This window comes from Erinaceus europaeus, chromosome 4 (assembly GCF_950295315.1).
Source record: "Erinaceus europaeus chromosome 4, mEriEur2.1, whole genome shotgun sequence".
Classification (NCBI taxonomy): Eukaryota; Metazoa; Chordata; class Mammalia; order Eulipotyphla; family Erinaceidae; genus Erinaceus; species Erinaceus europaeus.
The window spans coordinates 57,525,186-57,546,556 of record NC_080165.1 but is presented as its reverse complement, the minus strand read 5'-3'; the positions used below and the strand labels follow the sequence as shown (position 1 = coordinate 57,546,556).

Sequence of the window (21,371 nt, the reverse complement as noted above, 5' to 3'; positions counted from 1 at the left end):
GTACAGATTCCGGTTCGAGCCCCCGGCTCCCCACCTGCAGGGAAGTCGCTTCACAGGCAGTGAAGCAGGTCTTCAGGTTTCTATCTTTCTCTTCCCCTCCTCTCTCCATTTCTCTCTGTCCTATCCAACAACGATGACATCAATAACAACAACAATAATAACTACAACAATAAAATAAGGACAACAAAAATGGAATAAATACATATTTAAAAAATATCTTCTGTAGGCATTTATAGCTATAAACTTAACTGTTGTTCTTACTATATGCTAAATGCTTTGGCATGCATCTATAAATTCCCCAGCGGTTTCTTCTTTCACCCACTGACTTAGTAGTATGTTATTTACTTTGCTCATATTTTCTAATTTTCCTTTGATTTTCTTTTTTAGATTCACTTCACTGTGATCAGAGAAGATAACATTTGTAATATATTTTTTTAAGGATTTATTTTATGAGAGAAAAACTGAAAGAACACTGCTCTGTCATAGGAAGTGCCAGGGACTCACCCTTGTAAGGAATGCACTCTACTGAGCACTTTCCTGGTCATATCATTTCAATCCTTTTAAATGTATTGAGAGTTATTTTATGACCTAACATGCATATTAATAAGGGATGTTGGTGTGCAATTTCCTTTGGTGTCTTTGACTTTGATCTCATAACAATGTTGAGTTAGATTAAGTGAAAAAGTGTTCTCTTTGGGGAGGTCAGGTGGTAGTGTAGTAGGTTAGGTGCACATGGTGCAAAGGGCAAGGACCAGCATAAGGATCCTGGCTCGAGCCCCCAGCTCCCCACATGCAGGGGGCCGCTTCACAAGCAGTGAAGTGGGTAGGGTCTTTATCTCCAACTTTGCCTTCCCCTCCTCTTCTCCGTTTTTGTCTGTCCTATCCAACAACGACGACATCAATAATAACTACAACAATAAGGGCAACAAAGAGAACAAATAAATATTTTAAAAAAGTGTTCTCTTCAACTTTTTGAAAAAATTGAAGGGGCCAGGCAGTGGCATACACATTCTAGCACACAAGGACCTGAGTTCAAGCCCCTGGTCCCCACCTGCAGGGGGAAAGCTTCATAAGTGGTGAAGCAGGGCTGCAAGTGTCTCTGTCTCTTTCCCTCTCTGTCTCCCCCTCCCCTCTCAATTTTCTCTATATCCAATAATAAATAAATAAATATATATTTTTTAGAAAAGTTTGGAAAGGATTAGTGTTAATTCTCTTTTCGATATTTCATATGATTTACCAGTGAAGCCACCTGGGTCTAGACTTCTTTGTTAGGTTGTGGCCTGATATATATGATCTCTCCCCCATGTGTAGTTGAGGATTATGTTGTTGGGTATGTTGAATTCATTATCTGTTAGGTCTAATGGCTTATAGTGCTTTTCATTGGACAGAGACAGAGAAATTGAGAGGAAGGGGGAGAGAGGAAGAGAAATAGAGACACCTGCAGCATTGCTTTACAGCTTATGAAGCTTTTGACCCTGCAGGTGGAGACTGGGGTTTTGAACCTGAGTCTTTCGGCACTGTAACATGTGCATCCAACCAAGTGTGCCATTAGGGGGCGGGGCGGTAGCGTAGCGGGTTAAGTGTACATGGCATGAAGCTCAAGGACCAGCATAAGGATGCTGGTTCAAGCTCCCAGCTCCCCACCTGCAGGAGGGGAGGGGGGGGTGTCACTTCACAAGCAGTGAAGCAGCTCTGCAGGTGTCTTATCTTTCTCTCCCCCTCTGTGTTTCCCTCCTCTCTAGATTTCTCTCTGTCCTGTCCAACAATGACAACAACAAGGGCAACAAAACTGGAAAACAATGGCCATCAGGAGCAGTGGATTTATAGTGTAGGCAATGAGCTCTAGCGATAACCCTGGAGGGAAAAGAAAAAAAAAAAAGTTAAAGGCCAAGTGTGCCATCACCCAGCCCTTGCTGTGCTTCCAAGTATTCCATTTTCTTACTGTTTTTGTTTGTTTGTTTGTTTGTTTGTTTTTTTACCAGAGCACTGCTCAGCTCTGGTTTATGGTGGTGCAGGGGACTGAACCTGGGACTTTGGAGCCTCAGGCATGGGAGTCTGTTTGCATAACCATTATGCTATCTACCCCTGCCCCCTGAACTCTTACAGGATATTATATCCACTACTGAAAGTTGGGTATTGAGGTCTCCATTTGTTACTGTGAAACTGTACTTCTTCCTTCAGTTCTTTTCTGAGTTTTTTTTTTTTTTTCCTTGCTTCTAGGGTTACTGTTGGGACTCAGTGCATGCACTACTAATCTACTGCTCCTGGAGGCTATTTTTTCCCTTTTGTTGCCCTTGTTCTTTATTGCTGTAGTAGTCATTATTGTCATTGTTATTGATGTTGTCGCTGGATAGGACAGAGAGAAATGGAGAGAGGAGGGAAAGACAGAGAGGGGGAGAGAAAGACAGACACCTGCAGATCTTCTTCACCACTTGTGAAGCGACTCCCCTGCAGGTGGGGAGCCAGGGTCTCGAACCAGATCCTTCCACTGGTCCTTATGCTTCTCGCCATGTGCGCTTAACCTGCTGCACTACCGCCCTCGCCTCAGTTCTGTCAATGTTTGCTTTATATCTGTTGGAACTCTGTCTTCTGGTGCATATATAACAATTACAGCATCTTGATGAATTGATCCTTTTGTTAACATAAAATGCCCTTTGTTGTCTCAGTAACAGTACTTGACTTAAAGGTTCTTTCTTTCTTTCTTTCTTTCTTTCTTTCTTTCTTTCTTTCTTTCTTTCTTTCTTTTTTTTTTACAGAGGCAGACAGAAAGTGAAAGAGACCTGGGTGATGGTGCACCTGGTAGAGCACACATGTTACAATGCTCAAGGACCCACCTGCAGGGAAAGCTTTGCAAGTGGTGAAGCGGTGCTGCAGGTGTCTGTCTCTCTCCCTCTCTCTATGCCCTCTCTCAATTTCTGGCTGTCTCTATTAAATAAAGATAATTTTTTGAAAAAAAAAGAAAGTGGAAGAGACCACAGCACCAAAGCTTCCTTCAGTGTGGTGGGGGTTTGACTCAAACCTGGACTGCACCCATGGCAAAGCAGCACACTAGCCCAGTGAGCTATTTTACCAGCCTGACTTAAAATCCATTTTTGTCCGATAGGCAGTAAACTCTCTTTTGACTACTCTTGGCAGGCTTTATCTTTATCTTTTTTTAAAAAGGATTTTATTTATTTATTAATGAGAAAGATAAGAGAGAGAAAGAACCAGACATAACTCTGGCACATGGGCTGCTGGGGATCGAACTCAGGACCTTATGCTTGAGAGTCCAGAGCTTTATCACTGTGCCACCTCCCAGACCACACTTGATCTTTTCCTATCTTTTCACTTTCTTTTTAATTTTTTTTAAAAAACCTTTATTTATTTATTGGATAGAGATAGCCAGAAATCGAGAGGGGAGGGCGCAGTAGAGAAGGCGAGATAGAGAGACACCTGCAGCCATGCTTCACCACTTGACAGAGATTTCCCCATGCAGGTGGGGACTGGGGGCTTGAACCCTGGTCCTTGCGCATCGCAACATGTGCGCTCAACCAGGTGCGCCACTGCCCAGCCCCCTATCTTTTCACTTTCAAATTACTTGTATATGGGGGCCTAAATCAAGCTCTTGTAAGCAACATATGTTGGCTCTTATATTTTAACATTATTATTATTATTATCACCACCACTAAGTTTATCAGTGGAGCTTAATGCCTACACTTCTTTTTTTCCAGAGTACTGCTCAGCTCTGACTTACAGAGGTACTGATGGTTGAACCTGAGACTTTGGAACCACAGGTGTGAAAAGTATAGCCATTATGCTGTCTCCTCAGCTCAATCTATTTTTTTAATTATTTTTTTTTCCTTTTTGTTGCCCTTGTTGTCTTTTTATTGTTGCTGTAGTTGTTGTTGTTGTTATTGATGTTGTTGTTATTGGATAGGACAGACAGAAATGGAGAGAGAAAGGGAAGACAGAGAGGGGGAGAGAAAGATAGACACCTGCAGACCTGCTTCACCGAAGCGACTTCCCTGCAGGTGGGGAGCTGGGGGCTTGAACCGGGATCCTTAACGCCGGTCCTTGTGCTTGGCGCCACGTGCACTTAACCCGCTGTGCTACCGCCCGACTCCCAATGTATTTTTTTATAGATGGTGAGAGGCAGAGATGGGGGAGAGACAGCTACAGCACTGTTCCACCACTCATGAAGCTTCCTCTCAGCAGACGGGAAGCAGGGGCTTGAACCCTAGCCCTTGCAACGTGGCAATGTGTGTGCTCGACAAGGTAAGCCACCACTCAGCCCTCATGTGAATTATTTTTAAGTGTACAACTCAATGACATAAAACATATTACTATGCTACCATCACTACTACTCATCTCCAGAACCTTTTATTTTTTAATAGATCACCCATGTTGTAAATGTCAAAATGTTACTTTCTTTAAAATTTTTACTTTATCTGTAGGAGTTGTGTGGTGGCATACCTGGTTAAGCATACATGTTACCATGTGCAGGTAGGTACCTGGGTTCAAGCCATGGTCCCCACCTGCAAGGGAGAAGTTTCACTAGTGGTGAAGCAGGGCAGCAGGTGTCTTTCTTCCTCCCTTTCTTTTATTTTTATTTTATTTTATGTCATTTTATTTTATTTTGCCTCCAAGGTTAGGGCTGGGGCTTGGTGTCTGCACTACAAATCCACTACTCCTAGAGGCCATTTTTCCCATGTTTGTTGTTGTTGTTGTTATTGCTGTTGTTGGATAGGACAGAGAGAAATTGAGGGAGGAGGGGAAGACAGAGAGGGGGAGAGAAAGATAGACACCTGCAGACCCGCTTCACAGCTTGTGAAGGACCTCCCCGCAGGTGGGGAGCCGGGGGCTCGAACCCGTGCGCTTAACCTGGTGTACTACTGCCCAGGCCAGTCTCTATCTCCCTTCCATCTCACTTTCTGTCTTAGCAAATAAATAAAATGATTTTCTAATATGTTTATTTATTGAATAAAGAAAGCCAGAAATTGAGAGGGAGGGGAGAGATAGAGAAGGAGAGAGAGACACCTGCAGCTTTATTTCACTACCTGTGAAGCTTTTCTTCTGCAGGTGGGGATGGGGGCTCAAACCCAGGTCCTTGCTCACTGTAACATGTGCATCAACCAGGTATGCCACCACCAGCCCCTAAAATAATTTTTTAAAGTTATTTATTACAATGGAATAGAGTATACATGAGACACACAGAGAAAAAGAGAATCTAGGGCACCACTCTGGTACAGGAAATGTTGGAGGATCAAACTAAGAATCTCAGGCACTTAAGTCTAATGTTCTACCAGCCACGCCATCTCCCCAGCTTCAATAGTGTTCCTTTTTTTCTCCAGGGTTATTGATGGAGCTTGGTGCCACACTATAAATCCACCACTCCTGATGGCCATTCTCTCCACTCCCCTTTCATTTTATTTAATAAGACAGAGAGAAATTGAGAGGGGAAAGGAGACAGAGGAAGATAGAAAGATAGACACCGGGATTCAGGTGGGAGTGCAGTGGGTTAAGCGCAGGTGGCACAAAGCACAAGGACTGGCATAAGGATCCCGGTTCCAGCGCCCGGCTCCCCACTTGCAGGGGAGTCACTTCACTATCAGTGAAGCAGGTCTGCAGGTGTCTATGTTTCTTTCCCCCTCTCTTTCTTCCCTTCCTCTCTCGATTTCTCTCTGTCCTATCCAACAATGACGACATCAATAACTACAACAATAAAAAAACAAGGGCAACAAAAAAGGAATAAATAAATAATTTTTTTTTAAAAAAAAGGCACCAGCAGGCAAAACTTGTGAAGCATCCCCTCTGCAGGTAGGGAGTGGGGGCTCCAACCCAGGTCCTTTTTTTTTTTTAAATCTTATTTATTTGTTACATACATAGAGACAGTCAGAAATTGAGAGAAGGGGGAGCTAAAGAGGGAGAAAGACAGAGAGACATCTGCAACTCTGCTTCACTACTCATGAAGCTTTACCCCCTGCAGGTAGGGACGGAGGACTTGAAACCTGGTCCTTGCACCCTGTAACATCTGCGCTCAACCAGGTGCACTACCACCTGCCTTCCCCTAACCTTGTTCCTTGCACAGGCCCTTGTGCATAGTACTGTGTGCACTTAGCCAAGTGTGCCACCCAGCCCCCCATTATGTTCTTTACTAAGGCTGAAATAATAATTTTACACACACACACACACACACACACAGATTGATTAATTGATTGGGAGAGAAGACGATAAAGAGGCCACTACACCAAAGCTTCTTTCAGTGCAGTGACAGCTGTGCTTGAACCTGGTTTGTATACATGGCAAAGCAGTGCACTATCCAAGTGAGCTATTTTTACAGCCTGAAATAACGTTTCATTGTACATACCCGCATTCATTTATTCATTTATTTGTCCATGAGCACTGAGTTGCTTCCACTTACTGTGAACAGTGCTGCTATGGACATGAGTGTGCAGATGTCTAATGCCGGGGCCGAGCAATGGTGCGCCTGGTTAAGCACACACAGTACAGTGTGCAAGAACCTAGGTTCAAGCCCCTTGTCCTCACCTGCAGGGGGAAAACTTCACAAGTGGTGAAGCAGAACTACAGGTGTCTCTCTATCTCTTTCTTTCTATCTCCCGCTCCCCTCTAAATTTCTCTGTCACTATCCAATAATTAATTAATTAAAATATATCTAATGCCAGGCTGGGTGGTGACAAACCTGGTTGAGTGCACCCATTACATTATACAAAGGTGCAGCTTCAAGCCCTCCGGGAAGTTCCCACCTTCAGGAAAAGCTTCACGAAAAGAAAGAGCTTCTCCCTCTCTATACCCCTCCCCTCTCAATTCCTCTCTGTACTATAAAATTAAATTTTAAAAATATTTTATTTATTTATTATTGAATAGAGTGGGGGTGGGAGATAGGGAGACAGAGGGAAACCTAAAACCCTGCTTCACCACTTGTGGCGCTTTGCCCTCTGCAAGAGGGGACCAGGGGCTTGAATCCGGGTCCCCGCACACTGTAGTGTGTGTGCTTAACCGGGTGCACCACTGTCTGGCCCCTAAAATCAAATATTAAAATTTAGGGAATCGGGCGGTAGTGCAGCGGATTAAGCGCATATGGCACAAAGCGTAAGGACCGGCAGAAGGGTCCCGGTTAGAGCCCCCGGCTCCCCACCTGCAGGGGAGTCGCTTCACAGGCGGTGAAGCAGGTCTGCAGGTGTCTGTCTTTCTCTCCCCCCCCCCCCCCGTCTTCCCCTCCTTTCTCCATTTCTCTCTGTCCTATCCAACAACAACTACTACTACAACAATAAAACAACAAGGGTAACAAAAGGAAATAAATAAAATTTTAAAAAATACTAAAATTTTAAAAAAGTGGTGGCACACCCAGTAAGTGCACATAGTACTAAGCACAAGGACCTATGCAAGAATCCAGGTTCCAGCCCGCACTCCCCACCTGCAGGGAGATGCTACACAAGCAGTGAAGCAGGTCTGCAGGTGTCTCCCATTCTCTCCCCCTATCTATCTCCCTTCTCCTCTCTCAAGCACACTCTGTCCTCTCCAATAAAATGGAAAAAATGACCTCCAGGAGCAGTGGATTCATATTGCAGCACTGAGCCCCAGCAATAACCCTGGAGGCAAACAAACACAATATGTGGTCTGGGAGGTGGCACAGTGGATAAAGCACTGGACTCTCAAGAGTGAGGTTCTGAGTTCAATCCCTGACAACAGATATATGAGAGTGATGTCTGGTTCTTTCTCTGCCTATCATTCTTCATAAATAAATAAAAATAAATAATAAATAATGATTATATATATATATATATATATATATATATATATATTATGCCTACAGTTCTGCTTTCAGTTCTGTGTGGTATAAATCCAGAAGTAGAAGAAGGAGGAGAAGAAGGAGGAGGGGGAGGAGGAGGGGGAGGGGGAGGAGGAGGAGGAGGGGGAGGGGGAGGAGGAGGAGGAGCGCAGCAGGTTAAGTGCAGGTGGTGCCAAGCACAAGGACAGGAGTAAGGATCCCGGTTCGAATCCCCGGCTCCCCACCTGCAGGGGTCACTTCACAAGCGGTGAAGCAGGTCTGCAGGTGTCTATCTCTCCCCTCTCTGCTCTCCCCTTTCTGTCTTCCCGTCCTCTCTCCATTTCTCTCTGTCCTATCCAACAATTACAGTAACAACAACAACAATAACGATGAACAACAATAGCAACAAAAGAGAAAAAATAGCCTCCAGGAGCAGTGGATTCGTAGTCAGGCACCAAACCCCAGCAATAACCCTGGAGACTAAATAAATAAACTCTGCGGTCCAGGAGATAGCTCAATGAATAAAGCGTTGAACTTTCAAGCAGGAAATCTGGAGTTCAGTCCCCAGCAGCACATGTGCCAGAGTGACGTCTGGTTCTTTCTCTCTCCCATTTTTCTCACTAATAATACATTAAAGAGAAAAACTGGGAGTCGGCAAGTAGCGCGGCAGGTTAAGCGCAGGTGGCGCAAAGCTCAAGGACCAGCGTAATGATCCCGGTTCGAGCCCCCAGCTCTCCACCTGCAGGGGAGTCGCTTCACAAGCGGTGAAGCAGGTCTGCGGGTGTCTTTCTCTCCCCATCTCTGTCTTCTTCTCTATTTTTCTCTGCCCTATCCAACAACGACATCAGTAACTACAACAATAAAACAAGGGAAACAAAAGGGAATAAATTTTTAAAATATTAAAAAAAGAAAAAGCTTTTGGAGTTACTGAAAAAAATAATACAGGGCTAGTGTGTACGACCTAGGTATGAATGTGCATTGAAGGAAGCCTCCACGTTGTGCTATTTTTCACTTTCTGCCTTTATAATAATAATAATAATGAGATTGCCTTGCCTAGTTCCCCCCCAATCATATCATTTTGCCAAACCACAGTATACCACCACCAGTAAAAATCTACCCATCTTACTTAGATTTCTCCAGTGTGTGACATTTTAATTATCAGAGCTTAAAAGCTTCTGCTCAAGCTTACCTATTTAGCAAATGACCTGTGACCCTGAGGGACCTCACCTGGCAGACGCCTGCATCCCCAAACCGGAAAAAGATTAATAGGGGACATATCCTATTCTATGCAGCAACCTGTGTGACAGGCTGACCTCAGTGGGCGATGGGTAGTCCTAGATGTTGGGTAGAGATAGCTGGGCGCCTCCGTCTTCACCAATGGCCAGTCCTGGCCTCGGGGTTCGCACTGGGCCCACAAACAGGCAAGCCTGTGGGTTCGAGACCCGGCCCTGCAGTGGAGGCCAGGGCTTGACTCTAGACTAAGGTTGCAGCAGAGCCCCCAGAAGCCTGCTCAGCAGCTCAGGTGCTGCTTGGGCTCGGCCCTTACCGCCCCGGGGGACGCTGGGAAACCGCGCCCTCGGCTCCCCCTGCTGCGTGGCCCTCGACTGCCCCCTGCTGCGGCGGAGTAGACCCTGCAGCTCTGGCCGCCCCGCCTTCGCACCGCCCATCTCCTGCCCGCGGATTGGTGGCTCCTGATGTCTCTGGGCTGGTCGTCTCCTGCTACCTGATTGGCTACACCCGGAACCAAGGCCACGCCCACTTTCCTGGGTCCTTTGATCACGCGCCTGCCGGCTCTTCCGGGGCTGTGGAGCCAACACAGGGCGTTCCTGTCCAGGCTGTCGCGGCGGGAGGTAAGGCATGGCCGGTTGCGTCGACTGCGGAGCTCTGGCACGGGTCCACACCTCGGACTGCCGGGACTCCAGGGTACCTGGGCCCAGGGAAGCCCCTTTGCGTCCGTCCAGCCCTCCTTCCCTGGCCTGAGCCTCCCAGCACTTCGGGAACTACCTCCCACTCGCTATTGTTGATCAGCATCTTAGGAGTGGCCTGATACTGACCCCACCTCAGCATATCCCCTCCACCGTGGGATGGTGAGCGTGCACCTAACGCGAATCTGGTGTCCCCGCGGAGACCAGAACAAGTGGCCCATACCTTATCCTCCGTACCGGATCGGGGACTTGGGGGCACCTGTATACAACTGCCTATGGCTGATCTCCCTCATCTGTCAGTCAGAGCTGACCTTCACCTCCTGTCAGCCCAGGCCTGGAGGGGAGGGACCTGGGAGGAGCCCCGGGGTGGGGACCAGAGAGAAGTGACATCACCACGCAGATGCAATCCAGCCCTGCCCACTAATGTCCAGGCTTTTATGTTTGGGGTATCGTATAGGGACAAGGAGGACATAGGTCTTAAAGCCCTATGTGGGGATTGGATGACTGTGGCTTGCACCTTCAGTTGCTCCTTCCCCGCCCTCAAGACCACAGTGCAAGACACTCCGTTATCCGATCTCCCCATTTTGCTCCTCTAGATAGTGCAGGCAGCCCAGGGCCCCAGGAGGAATCTCCATCCATCCTTTCCCTGGCAGTTGAGATCTGTGAATATTAGGCCAGCACCTGAGCTGGGCCCCACCCTGACTTGGAAATAGAAGCTGGGTAGGATGCTGGTTGTCCAGCTGGCCTTCCCCTCGGTACCCAGGGTGTGCTGAGAGCCATCAGAGTTAGCATTGAAGTGGAGGACTGCTTGTCTCAGTCTGACCAGATATCAGCAAACCAGGGGGGACTTACTGGAAACCTCCTTCCTTCTCCCCAGGGAGCCCAGTGGAGGCACCCTCCCAAGGCACTACTCCCATGCTGACTACCCAGCTCCTCTGCCGCCGATGTCATGAGTAACACCACAGTGCCCAATGCCCCCCAGGCCAACAGTGACTCTATGGTGGGCTATGTGCTGGGGCCTTTCTTCCTCATCACCCTTGTTGGAGTGGTGGTGGCTGTGGTAAGGAGTCTCCAGAATACCTCCATTTCTGCTAGTAAAGGGCTGGGTGGGCCTGGTCCATCTTGGATAGTCTCAGCTGCCCTGCTTTGATGGGAGTGGAGGGTGTGAGGTGGGTGCCTCTCTCTGTGGGCCATCCTAGCTCCACAGTGCTGTCTTTGTTTCAGGTAATGTATGTACAGAAGAAAAAGCGGTGAGTGTTCCCTAGCTGCTTGCCCTGTTTAAATTCCCACCCACCAGACCTGAGCTCTCTGCATACATGCCAGCTGCCCCATAGCCATCTTGATACAAAACTGAAAGTCCCCCCCACACACACACACACACACTCTATGGCTGTTTTCCCACCCCAACTCTGACTCACAAGGGAGCAGCCCCTTGTTGGGTCAAGCTTGTGTTTTTAGAGGCCCCTGTCCTGCTCCCAGGGCAGACCGGCTGCGCCACCACCTGCTCCCCATGTATAGCTATGACCCTGCTGAGGAGCTGCATGAAGCCGAACAGGAGCTTCTCTCGGATGTGGGAGACCCAAAGGTGAGCACTCTGGGGAAAGGGAGGCAAGGGGATCCTGTGCACACCTGGCTTTGCCCTCCCCACACGGGCTGCCTCCAGGATTTTGCCATGGACTCCCAGGGCCAGAGCCCAGCTAGTGTTGTCTCCTCCCATAGGTGGTGCATGGCTGGCAGAGTGGATACCAGCACAAGATGCCCTTGCTAGATGTGAAGACATGACCCCCTGCTAAATGCCAGGGCTCAGCTTCTGGGCACTGTACCCCCCCAACCCTCTGGACTGAGCACACCACCCATTCCCAGATGCTGTTGCAGACCAGAAGGAACCCTTCTTTAGCCCTAACTTGGCCTTTAGCCTTACTTCCATGGTGACAGGGCATGATGTATAATAGTACATAGTATGTATATTTTGTAAATAAAATGTTTTGTGGTTAGGGGTGTAGTCACTTCCTTCAAGAGGGTGTTGAGTCACCTCCCCTGGGGCTGTTGGTGCTTCTCTACTCCCCACTAACCTGAAACTAGGAAGAGCACTTCTTAGCACCACCCACCTTCACCCCAATACCCACAGAAAAACACCAGTCCAGAAAAGGATATTTTTTTATTCAAGTAACTGCAAATAGGGAATATGGGGGGGGGTCCCCAGGCTGGGACAAATAATGGCTACCTCCTCCCCAACAGAACAAGGGGGAGAAGGTGACCCCTACACCCTTCATGATCAGACAGGTACCCCCCTCCTCACTCTGCTGCAGCATCCTAGGGGCAGAGCCCCATCTTCCCTGGAACTGGGGTGGTCAGTGGCCAAACCCACTTTGCCTCTGCCCCTCCCCCCAAGAGGGTCTTGGAAGAGAGGGATATGGGCAGAGCAGGAGGCAATGAGGATGCACATTTGGCGCTGGTAGCAGCAGCAATGGTGGATGTCTAAGAATGAAACATTAAACTTAACAACAAAAAAAACAAAAACAAAAAACACAACCGTCCAGAGGTAGTTTGTGAACAGAGGAAAGATGGAACCAGAACCTTGGGGGCTGGGGAGGAGCAGGAGGGAGAGTGGGCAAGGCGAGCTCCATGTTATTAGTGCCCCTGTGGGGAAGGTGACAATGAGGCCTAGAGGAGAAGCAGAGGGGTGGGAGGTGTGGACCCTTCTTGCATTCTCTTCTGTAACCTAGGCTGAGCCTAGGGAAAGAGAAGTGGGCGAGAGCCACACGGGGTGCTAATGGAGTGGAGCATGTCAGAATGTGGGGCTTGGGCCCCTTTTTATGGTCAGGGGAGCCCTCCCAGATCCCTTAATGAGAAGTCAGAGGGAAGTGGGGGGAGATGCAGCAGGTGCAGAGAGCGGCTAAATGGCAAGTGAGCTTTGTCCAGGGCAGCTGTGTGCAAGGGGCGGGGAATGCTGGAGACTGAGACCAAAGGAAAATTGCTCCCTACTTAGACCTGGGGGTCCTGCAGCGGCTGGTGTGCTGTGTAGTGTGGTGGTAGAAGGTACAGATGCGGGAGGGGTGGTGACTCGGGCCTGGGGGAGGGGCGGGGGCAGGGGGCAGTGGGAGCAGAGCTGTCCAGTCCCAGAAGGAAACTGCTCCTCAGTGAGGAAGCAGGCGGCACACTCGGTCACTGCTCTTCCTCGGAGGACTCCTGCGAGATGCCCTCCTCTTCCTCCTTCTCCTGCAAGGTGGGCAAGGTCATCAGTGGGAGTGGTGGCCTGCACAGCCCTCACTATCCCCAGAGCCTCTTGGGATGGGGGTGGGCCCCTCTCATCACTGGCTCTGCCTGTACTCTGTCTCTCCAGAAAGGGGATGAGTCAGGGCTGAGTGTGTGGGTGACTCAGCACCTTCACAGCCCAGTTTCATTCATAAAAATAATTTAACAGGAGGGAAACAAACCACACATGCTGGTCTCAGAGAAAGCCAGGCCCCTGGCCCATGGTGGGGAGAACTGAGGAGGTGGAGGATAGAAAGCCCACACTGAACCCCACAAAGTGAGGAAATGTCTAGCTTTGGGAAGGGAAGAAATGAAGAGAAAGAGAGGCTGGAGTGCCCCCTAGTGGGTCCAGGGGAACCGGGTGGCCTTGGGCAGCTGCTGAGCAGTGTGAAGTAGCAATGGCCACAAAAGCTAACCCCAGGCCTGGGTGGGGAGGAAGGGGAAATGTGTGCTGGCGGGCTCACTCACTGGGCCGGAATGCTGGGACACCACACAAGGGGCCTGCAGCCCCAGTACCAGGCAAACTCCAGAACAACTTGTTTCCTGTTACTCACTCCTAGAACCTGGCAAGCATCCCTCATCCCTTGAGGAATGAAAATTGCCTCCAACATCTGAGGAACATGTTGAGGAAAAGGGGCTGGGTGGTCATATTTGCAGTGTGCTCCTAGAAATGGTCTCTTACCCTCACTCAACCCACCTTCCACCACTAGCTGATGGGGTCCCAAAATGGATGGTGCCTCTGTGTGGATTATGTGACTCCCACCCAGCACTGGTCTTCCCCAAGGTTGAGCTCCTTTGCTACTTCATTTCGTTCCCATGGACCATATTAAGGGTCCTCTGCTCACTTCTATGAGTCACAGACCAGATTTTAAGATTCCCCTGAAGTCTGAGTCTGCTTAGGGCAGAAGCAGATAATCTTATCTGGCTTCGACCTCAAACCCTTCACTTTTCAGCCCTTTACGAATCCTGGGCTGCAGCCCTGGTGGTGGTGTAGTGAATAAAATGTTGGATTCTCAAGCATTAAGTCCTAAGTTTGATGCCTGGCATTGCATGTGCCAGAGTGAATGAAGCTCTGGCTTTCTCTTGCATTAATAAATCTTAACAGGTTCAATCCCTGGCACCACCTAGTGCCAAAGCTGAGCAGTGTTCTAGTTTTCTTTCCATCAGCCTTAATACATAAATAAACCTTGTAAATGATATCCTAGGCTGGATGCCAGCAGTTGGTGCTTGATGAAACCCCCGCTCTCTGTGTCTGGATGATGCTCCCCACATCTCTTGGGGCTGCAGGGAGTCAGTTTTGCCTGTAGATCTGCTTCACCTACCAACTCCCTTCCCGGAGAGCCAAGTGGCTCCTTTACCTACCAGTTTTTTGGGTCTGCCCCTTGGCTTCCTCCCTGGAGCTGTGGTGGCTTTCTAAAAGATCAGAAAAAAAGATCAACTAAGTTGACCATGCTCACCTCTGATCAAGGTGGGCCAGGACTCACCCCAGCTGATGACTGTCCTAGCCAGCCACACCGCCCCCCACCCATACACACCCCCACTCCTCCTCCACCCATGACTCAGAGGATATGAGTCGTGTCTTAAGAGAAAACAAAATAGAAAATAATTTCTTATCTCAAAGACTGATGTTATTGCAAATCTGGCCTTCTTCCTCTGTTTACCTCTTAGGCTCAAGGGTACCATTCTAAGCCTAGGGACTGATGGAGCTACTCCCTCATTTCTCCAGCTCACCAGGAAAGCTGCAGGACTTCTGACTGAATCCCCCATTACCTGAGGGTTAAGCCCCCAGGAGACCTCAGTCATCACCTGGCTTTCCTCAATTAGCCACCAATGCCAGACAAGGAGGTAGAGTTAGGACCAGCTGGCTACAGGGAGAGAGCCCTATATTGTGCCCACCAGCAACAGCCTCTCTTCAAACCTCACCCGGGTCTTGGCAGCACCCTTGTTTTTGCTTCCCTTTGGTCGGCCCCGAGGTCTCTTAGGTGTTGGCACTTCGCTGGGCTCCTTCTACAAAAACAGATGGAGGACACAGTGAGAGACACAAATGTCACCTGCCTCACCCTTTCAGAAGACAGCCCCTCTGCCCACCCCAGCAAGGTGTTAGCAAGCCATCCATTACCCCAGGTGCTCACAGGGGAAAGTTCTCAATCTGACCAACTTTTACCAACTCAGCTTCTTTTGCAGATAGCAAAATGACAGGTAAGTTCTCTGGTAATGTCACAATGGCAGAAAGTCACTGTCAGGGAACTCAATCCACACTTCAAACCTACCAATAACTAGTTCCTATGCAAAGCAACTGAGGCTTGAGCCTGTTTCTCATCTATCAGTAGTGACAGACTTTGCAGGTGCCATGAAAAAATGAAGAATATATGTCATTGCTAAGTGTCTAACACCAGTCATGCCCACTGTGGGATCTAGAAAAGGACAGACCCCTAGAGGGAGCCACAACCCTTCCAGGCAAACTGTGGGCTCCCTCCAGGGCACCTACTAAGGAGCAGGAATTATGCCTGGGATCTTGGAAGTAGATTCTTTTTGTTGCCACTAAAATTTAAATAAGCCCCAAAAAATAAATAAATAAAAAGCTCCTGTGTACTGCATAGAAACTGAGCAGTAAAGGCACGTCAGCTACTGTCGCAGGGGTGGATGCTCATGAGCTGCCTGTGGCCAGTAACCCAATAACCCTTCTCACTCTCCACCCTCACTCTATCACCATTCTATCATTCTATCATTTTTTTATCCAATTTCCTTTTAGAGGGGCAACACCTGCTCTGGGGCAACTCAACTGAGGCCTAAGAACAAGTGCTGCCCCCAAAAACCTCATACTGTCCTGAGAGGAGGCACAGTGCAGGATCTGACAAGTATTCAGACATTTCCATGATAAAATCAGAGCATCACTTATGTTCATGATCCTAATGAAAGCCCGGTGTACATGCACTTTCATGTTTCTTTAAAAAAACAAACCGGGAGTCGGGCGGTAGCGCAGCGGGTTAAGTGCACATGGCACGAAGCGCAAGGACCCGAGTAAGAATCCCAGTTTGAGTTCCCAGCTCCCCACCAGCAGGGGGGTTGCTTCACAAATGATAAAGCAGGTCTGGAGGTGTTTAAATAATAATAATTATAATCATAATAGTAAACAGGATCAACACCTCATGACAGAGTCTAACACTGTGCCACCTCCCAGGTCATATACCTACAAGTCTTTATAATTCATTTGCATAATTTTATGAATGCACTGGACCATGAGCAAGGAAGGGTGTCTTACCAGTGTGACTACAAGGCCACTTCTGGCTTGCAGGTTACATTTCTCCTAGGTGGTCTTAGGATGGCAGCTTGTATGTTAAGGGGGGACCCACAAATCAAGAATGGTTTTGCACCCCTCCACTCCTTTTCTCAGCACCTCCCTAGCCCAAAGGGTAAACCAAGGCAAAGAGATTTGAACACCCACCTGACTCCCTACCAGCGCTGTCCCGGGACTCACCGGAGGCTGCTTGCGCGGCCGGCCTCGCCCTCGCTTCTCTGTGCCGTCCTTTTCCTGCTTGGAGGCCAAGGGCTGGCTGGACTTTGAGCTGGACTCACTCATCTTTCTCTTTCTCAGGAGCAGGTAGAGGAGCAGTAACCGGGATGCTGCAATGCAGAAAATGTTTTAAACAAAAAGCCTTATCTCAGCTGCTTTCTAACCCGTTGGCACCTCCTGTGAGTACCCAGACTCCCGAGTGCCCAAGACCCAGGTCTGCCCAGCCTCTGCATGCTGCAACAGGGCAGGGTGGCAGTTGGGCCTAATCAGCTCCTTATCTCATTCAAGAGTGCTTTGTTGTTCTGCCATCTCCCCCCCACACACCCAGACCTGGCTTTGTGGGAGGGGCTGCCTAGACAGCCTCATAGGACACCTGCAGGCCCAGGTCAGTGCTCACCTTCTCTTTCCCTGAGCAAATGCCTTGGGAACTCAAAAATGGCAACACTTTTGGGAAGAGGCAGATATATGAAACTGCAGTGAGGGGGAGAGAAATAGGATTCCAAAGCTAAAAGGTGGGGTTTCTCTTCCTCCCCCCCCATATGGTGTTAAAGGAGATATTTATTTTTAACTAGAGAACTACTCAGCTCTGGCTTATGGTGGTGCAAGGAACTGAACTTGGGATCTTTGGCCTGAAAAATCTTTTTGCATAACCATTGTGCCGGGCTACCCATCCCCAATTTCTCTTTTAGATGCCTGCTCACAGGAGTAGGTACTCCTCTACCTGAGATGAACCTTTTTGACAGACTAGGACTCCTGGCAAGGGTGACCCTTAAGGCTTCTTTGCCCTTTGTTAGACTGGTTTGGGTTTACTTTAAGCCCACTGTGATTTTACCTATCACTTCCTGCTGAAAAAAACTCTCAGCACTCTAGATTTGGGATCTTCTAAAAGCTCAATAAAGAGTATTCCAAACATCCTCCCAGACAGGATAATTACTATCTTCACATTACAAATAAAATAAGGATTTAGAAGGTCCTTAGCAAAGAAGGGGCCCAGGTGGCTACCCTTCTGAAAGTCCCTTAATATGTAAACTGGGACTAAAGGAGCAAAGGTAAGGAACCTGCCTTAACTACCTCACCAGACGGCATGCTCACACCAGTCCCATAACCTGCCAAAGCAAGAACCCAAACATTTGAAGATGACTTCTTCCACCTCATTTTAGACAATTTCTTATTTTAAAACAAGAAAAACGTTGTTTCCCCCCCAAACTTGTGTTGTGAGGACCCAAGGCCTCCATCCTCAAGATTCAAGATGTTCCAGACGGCGGGACTTTGTCTGGCAATTACTCTATTTTATAATATTTCAGACTTGAAGGCCCTTTTAAACAAGGTGGTTGGTGATTTACCCTGCTCCGTCATTAGTGGCTTGGACTGCTCTGTAATTACAGGCAGTGATTAGAATCTTATATTACACCACTGGTTCCCCTTCAAACTAAACATCAAAATTAATCAGCTAAATGAGTGTTGACCTCACATGAGGTCTGCCCAGGGCCCCCTTCACAGAGGGGGTTCTACAGTTCCTAACCTCATAGAAAGCCTAGGTATGAATCTCAAAAACAGACACGCTCCCCCCCCCCAACTTCCCTGCTGCTTGGGACCCTGTAATCCACTCTCCCTCCCCCCCCCAATTCCAGGGCTCCAAGGTCGGAATTTAGGCCTGAGGCCCTCAACAGACCAACACATGTTTGTCTCTTCCACCTGTTTCTAAACATCAGAGGCCTGGCTGGGTGCAGTCACATTTCGGGCCCAGTCTCAGTTCTTCTTCGGTTTGTAATCAAGACCCTTCTGGCCACAAGCTCGTGCCTTCTTTACAGACTAAGCAAGCAACTTGTGCTCCAGAGGCTCACGGATCTAGAACAGAGGCCCGAAGAAATCATGGTGGAGCACTCTAAAGTAGCTCAGAGATCCGATGAGTTACTTCCCCAAGGTCACACAGCAAGTTGCAGAGGATGGTGGGATAGGTGCCTGGAGACCCTTCCAGCCCTCCCACTTTGCTCGCCAACCTCAAGTTTTGTGATGTCACGTCTCTGTGGCCCTTTGCTCCCGCTGCAGGTCCCAGGGAGGCTGCAAGTGGCTGCTCCTGGCGGGACCCAGGCCCGAGCGTGCGGGGGGAGGGGCGCAGCCGTTCTTGCAGGCGCGGGAAACCGGTGCACCCCGACCGCATGCACCACCACGCGGGTGCACCGGGCCCCACTTCCTGCCAGAGGGGGCACCCCAGCCCGCCTTGGGACAGGAAACCTGGCGCGCGCGGGCACTAGGGAGAGGAAGAAAGCTACCTCCCTTCGCGCCCTCCCGGCAAAATAAAACCCAAGGGAAAAAAAAAAAAAAAGCTGAAACGGGTAGTCAAAAGACTAGTTTCAACAGAGCCCAGCAAAGCAGAGAAACCAGTTTGTGGGGGCGGAGGCCAGGCCCGGCCCTGGGGGCTGAAGAGGCGCAGGCCAGGCCAGCTCTAGGGTCGGGGTGAAGCCCCAACCCCAGGCCGCGCGACTCGGCCTCCTCTGCGCTGCGGGCTGCAGAAGAAAGACCAAGAGTGGGGGGCAGGGTGGGACCGCAGGGCCCCTGCCCATCCCCCTGACTTCTAGAACTTCTCTGGCGACAGGGGGTGCTCAGCCCCCTATGCTCCCGCCGAAGCCCCTGCTCCCCTGCCCCCCCCCGCGGGCCGAGCGCGGCGGACTCGGGCGGGAGCGGCGGCGCGAGGTGCACCGGGCTCCCGGGCCGCACAAGCGGCGCTCGCCGCAGCCCCCTCCCCCACCGCGCGCCCCCCCCCGGGTCCCCGCCCCCCGCAGGGCGCCCGCGGCGGGGGCAGGAGTGCGTAGCCCTCCCCGCGTCGCCCGCCCCGCGCCCGCCCCCGCGCCGCGCGGCCCTCCCTGCCCGCGGCTCTCGCAGTCCCGGCCTGGGAATAAAGCCGGAGGCGCGCGCTGCAACCCCCGGGGGCCGGCTCGAGGGGCGGCGGGCGTGCGAGCGCCCCCAACGCCGCCGCGGGCTCCGAGGACGACTCACCGCGAGCTCGGCCGCCGGCCTGCGGTGCGCGCTCTGAGCTGCCGGGAGCGACGGTGCTGGGCGCTGAGGACCGGCCTGGCTCCGCTGCCGCCGCCGCCGCTGGTAGCAAATGCGGATCTGAAACCGGGGGTGGGGGGAGAGAGAGGCGCTGAGAGACCGCCGCCGCGTGCTCGCCGCCCAGGCCCCCGCGGGGTATTTATATGTCACCTCCAGGCGGGGGCACGCAGAGAGCCCCCTCCCCGGAGGATGGCGAGGGGCAGGAAGCTGAGCGCGGCCCGTGCGCGGCCTCAATAAATAATTTAATTAAATGGGAGAGGTTATTTAAAAAAAAAAAAAGCCACCGGAGGGGCCACAAACTCACGCCTTCTTGGAGCCGCGCCAGCGCCAGAAATAGCCCGGGCTCGGAGTCCCAATTAGAGGAGCGCAGCCCCGGCTCAGGGGAGCTTAAAAAGAGCGACCCAGGGGCACGGGGGACGGGCCCGCCCGCGCCAGCCGTGTCACCGAGGGGGTGGGGCCATGCAAATGAGCCCGGGGATTTAAAAGGGCGGCAGCCCGCCAGCCGCCGCCGCACGGGTGGGTACTGACTCCTGTGAGGGGCGTGCTGGAGGCTTGAGGCGGCAGCCCGACGCCACAGCCCCCTCCTGGTCGACGTGTGGGGAGCTGCGCCGGGGGATTCCCAAAGCACCTTCTTCTGGGGAGGGCCCCCCCCCCGGCCGCCTATAACTGAGAACCCCTGCAGGGCCGGCCTTCGGGGTGCGTGGGTCTGACGCCCCCGGCCCGTACAGCCGTGTGCGGGTGTCACAGTCTGCGGGGTTTCAGCAACAGCGGGGACGACCCAGCGGCCTGCCCGCCGCCTCCGTGGCCCACATGCGCGGCTGGTAGCCCCCCCCGCCCTCCCCCGGCGGACAGGTGTCAGTTTGTGCATTTCGGTGCCAGGCCGAGTGTGGCCGATGTGAAAGCCCTGGCTTTGTGAGATTTTAACGTGCAGCTTGTGAGACCCAGAGTTTAAGTCTTATCAGTGCCCACGGGCGAGTCCTCCTCAAGGTGCAGCCTTCAAGCGAAACCAAACACACGATTGGCTCGTTTGCAGGTAAACCTGAGGGACGTGGTTGCCTTCAGGTGACGTGAGGGGGTTTAAAGAGATTTGCGCGACCAGTCTGGACCCTGCTATCCTCCACCGTGACTTAAAAGTTGAAAAAATAAAGGCACTGTGGGCTCACGGTGGCCGGGCAGCACTTTGAGGATGGGGGTTGAGCGCACGCACACCAGCCTCACAAAAGACTTGTTGCATGGACGCCAAAGTGGGAAGATGGCGGGAAGGGCGCCGCGAGAAGAAAGGGCGCCGTCGGAAGGGCGCGCCCTGCAGGCCGGGCCGGGCCGGGCCTTCCCGGGCGCACCTCCTGCCTCTGGTCCCCGAGGCCTTCCACACCTCCCGTGATGCAGGGAATTGCAATGCGGCTCGGTGACACACGGCCGTGACTCATGTTTTCTTTGCTCCCCTTCCTCCTCCCGGCTCCTCCGAGGCCCGGGCCCAGCCCCCTCCCCGGCCCCGGTGGTCGAGCCCTGCGGTGGCGGAGGGGGGACGCCCGGCTAAGCCTCAGCTGAGCCCGGCACGGAGGCGGGCAGCGTGGGGAACCAGAGGGGCCGGGCCTCCGACTTTCAGGAATGTTTCAGGAATGTTTCCGGTGGGGGTGGGGAGCGAGGCGGGAGTGGGCCCTGCCCCCACCCGGGGCGGCGGGCTGGCGCTCGGGGCCCAGCAGCACGTGCTCGGCCGGCCGGGGGCGGGGGCGCGCGCGGGAAAGCGCGGGGGGCCGGTGCGGCGGGCTCCGAGAGGGGTCCTGGGCCGCTGCGCGGGGCTGGGAGGGCCCCTTGGCGCGCAGGTGGAAGCCCAGGGCCGACAAGTCCGCAGGCC

At 51.4% G+C, this 21,371-nt stretch overlaps 2 protein-coding genes across 9 annotated transcripts in view; one reads left to right on the top strand and one right to left on the bottom strand.

The window, feature by feature from the left end:
• The window catches only part of SMIM29 (small integral membrane protein 29), a 67,464-nt gene extending 55,777 nt beyond the window's left edge, over positions 1-11,687 (top strand). Inside the window, exons 3-8 of one of the 3 annotated variants that reach the window (XM_060189644.1) lie at positions 4,122-4,254; positions 9,291-9,618; positions 10,571-10,753; positions 10,918-10,943; positions 11,173-11,278; positions 11,413-11,687. In XM_060189644.1, the coding sequence (XP_060045627.1) occupies positions 10,643-10,753; positions 10,918-10,943; positions 11,173-11,278; positions 11,413-11,475 (306 nt within the window). In that variant the 5' untranslated portion in view covers positions 4,122-4,254; positions 9,291-9,618; positions 10,571-10,642 and the 3' untranslated portion in view covers positions 11,476-11,687. The other 2 variants (XM_007538594.3, XM_060189645.1) reach the window with 2 other exon arrangements.
• Positions 11,688-11,832: 145 nt separating this feature from the next.
• On the bottom strand, positions 11,833-20,399 carry HMGA1 (high mobility group AT-hook 1). Of its 6 annotated transcripts, none has more exons than XM_060189639.1 (6): positions 19,821-19,970; positions 19,460-19,576; positions 16,394-16,572; positions 14,872-14,955; positions 14,307-14,361; positions 11,833-12,909 (listed from the first exon to the last, which is right to left on the bottom strand). In XM_060189639.1, exons 3-6 carry the CDS (start codon positions 16,526-16,528, stop codon positions 12,590-12,592), a joined length of 594 nt encoding a protein of 197 aa, XP_060045622.1. In that variant the 5' UTR covers positions 16,529-16,572; positions 19,460-19,576; positions 19,821-19,970; the 3' UTR covers positions 11,833-12,589. The 6 variants fall into 6 exon arrangements, with proteins under 6 accessions (XP_060045622.1, XP_060045624.1, XP_060045623.1 ...); XM_060189641.1 differs by having other exon boundaries at positions 16,427-16,572; XM_060189640.1 differs by lacking the exon at positions 19,821-19,970 and adding an exon at positions 19,667-19,800.
• Positions 20,400-21,371: the final 972 nt, after the last annotated feature.

Bases quoted from the DNA above. Each gene is read 5' to 3' on its own strand.
- HMGA1 (XM_060189638.1), bottom strand. From the start codon at position 20,384: ATGCACAAACTGACACCTGTCCGCCGGGGGAGGGCGGGGGGGGCTACC. The intron at 19,577-19,820 runs GTGAGTTTGTGG...CCCCGGTTTCAG, and splicing joins TGGCGCGGCTCCAAGAAGGC to ATCCGCATTTGCTACCAGCG. The intron at 16,573-19,459 runs GTGAGTCGTCCT...TCTGCATTGCAG, and splicing joins GGCCGGCGGCCGAGCTCGCG to CATCCCGGTTACTGCTCCTC.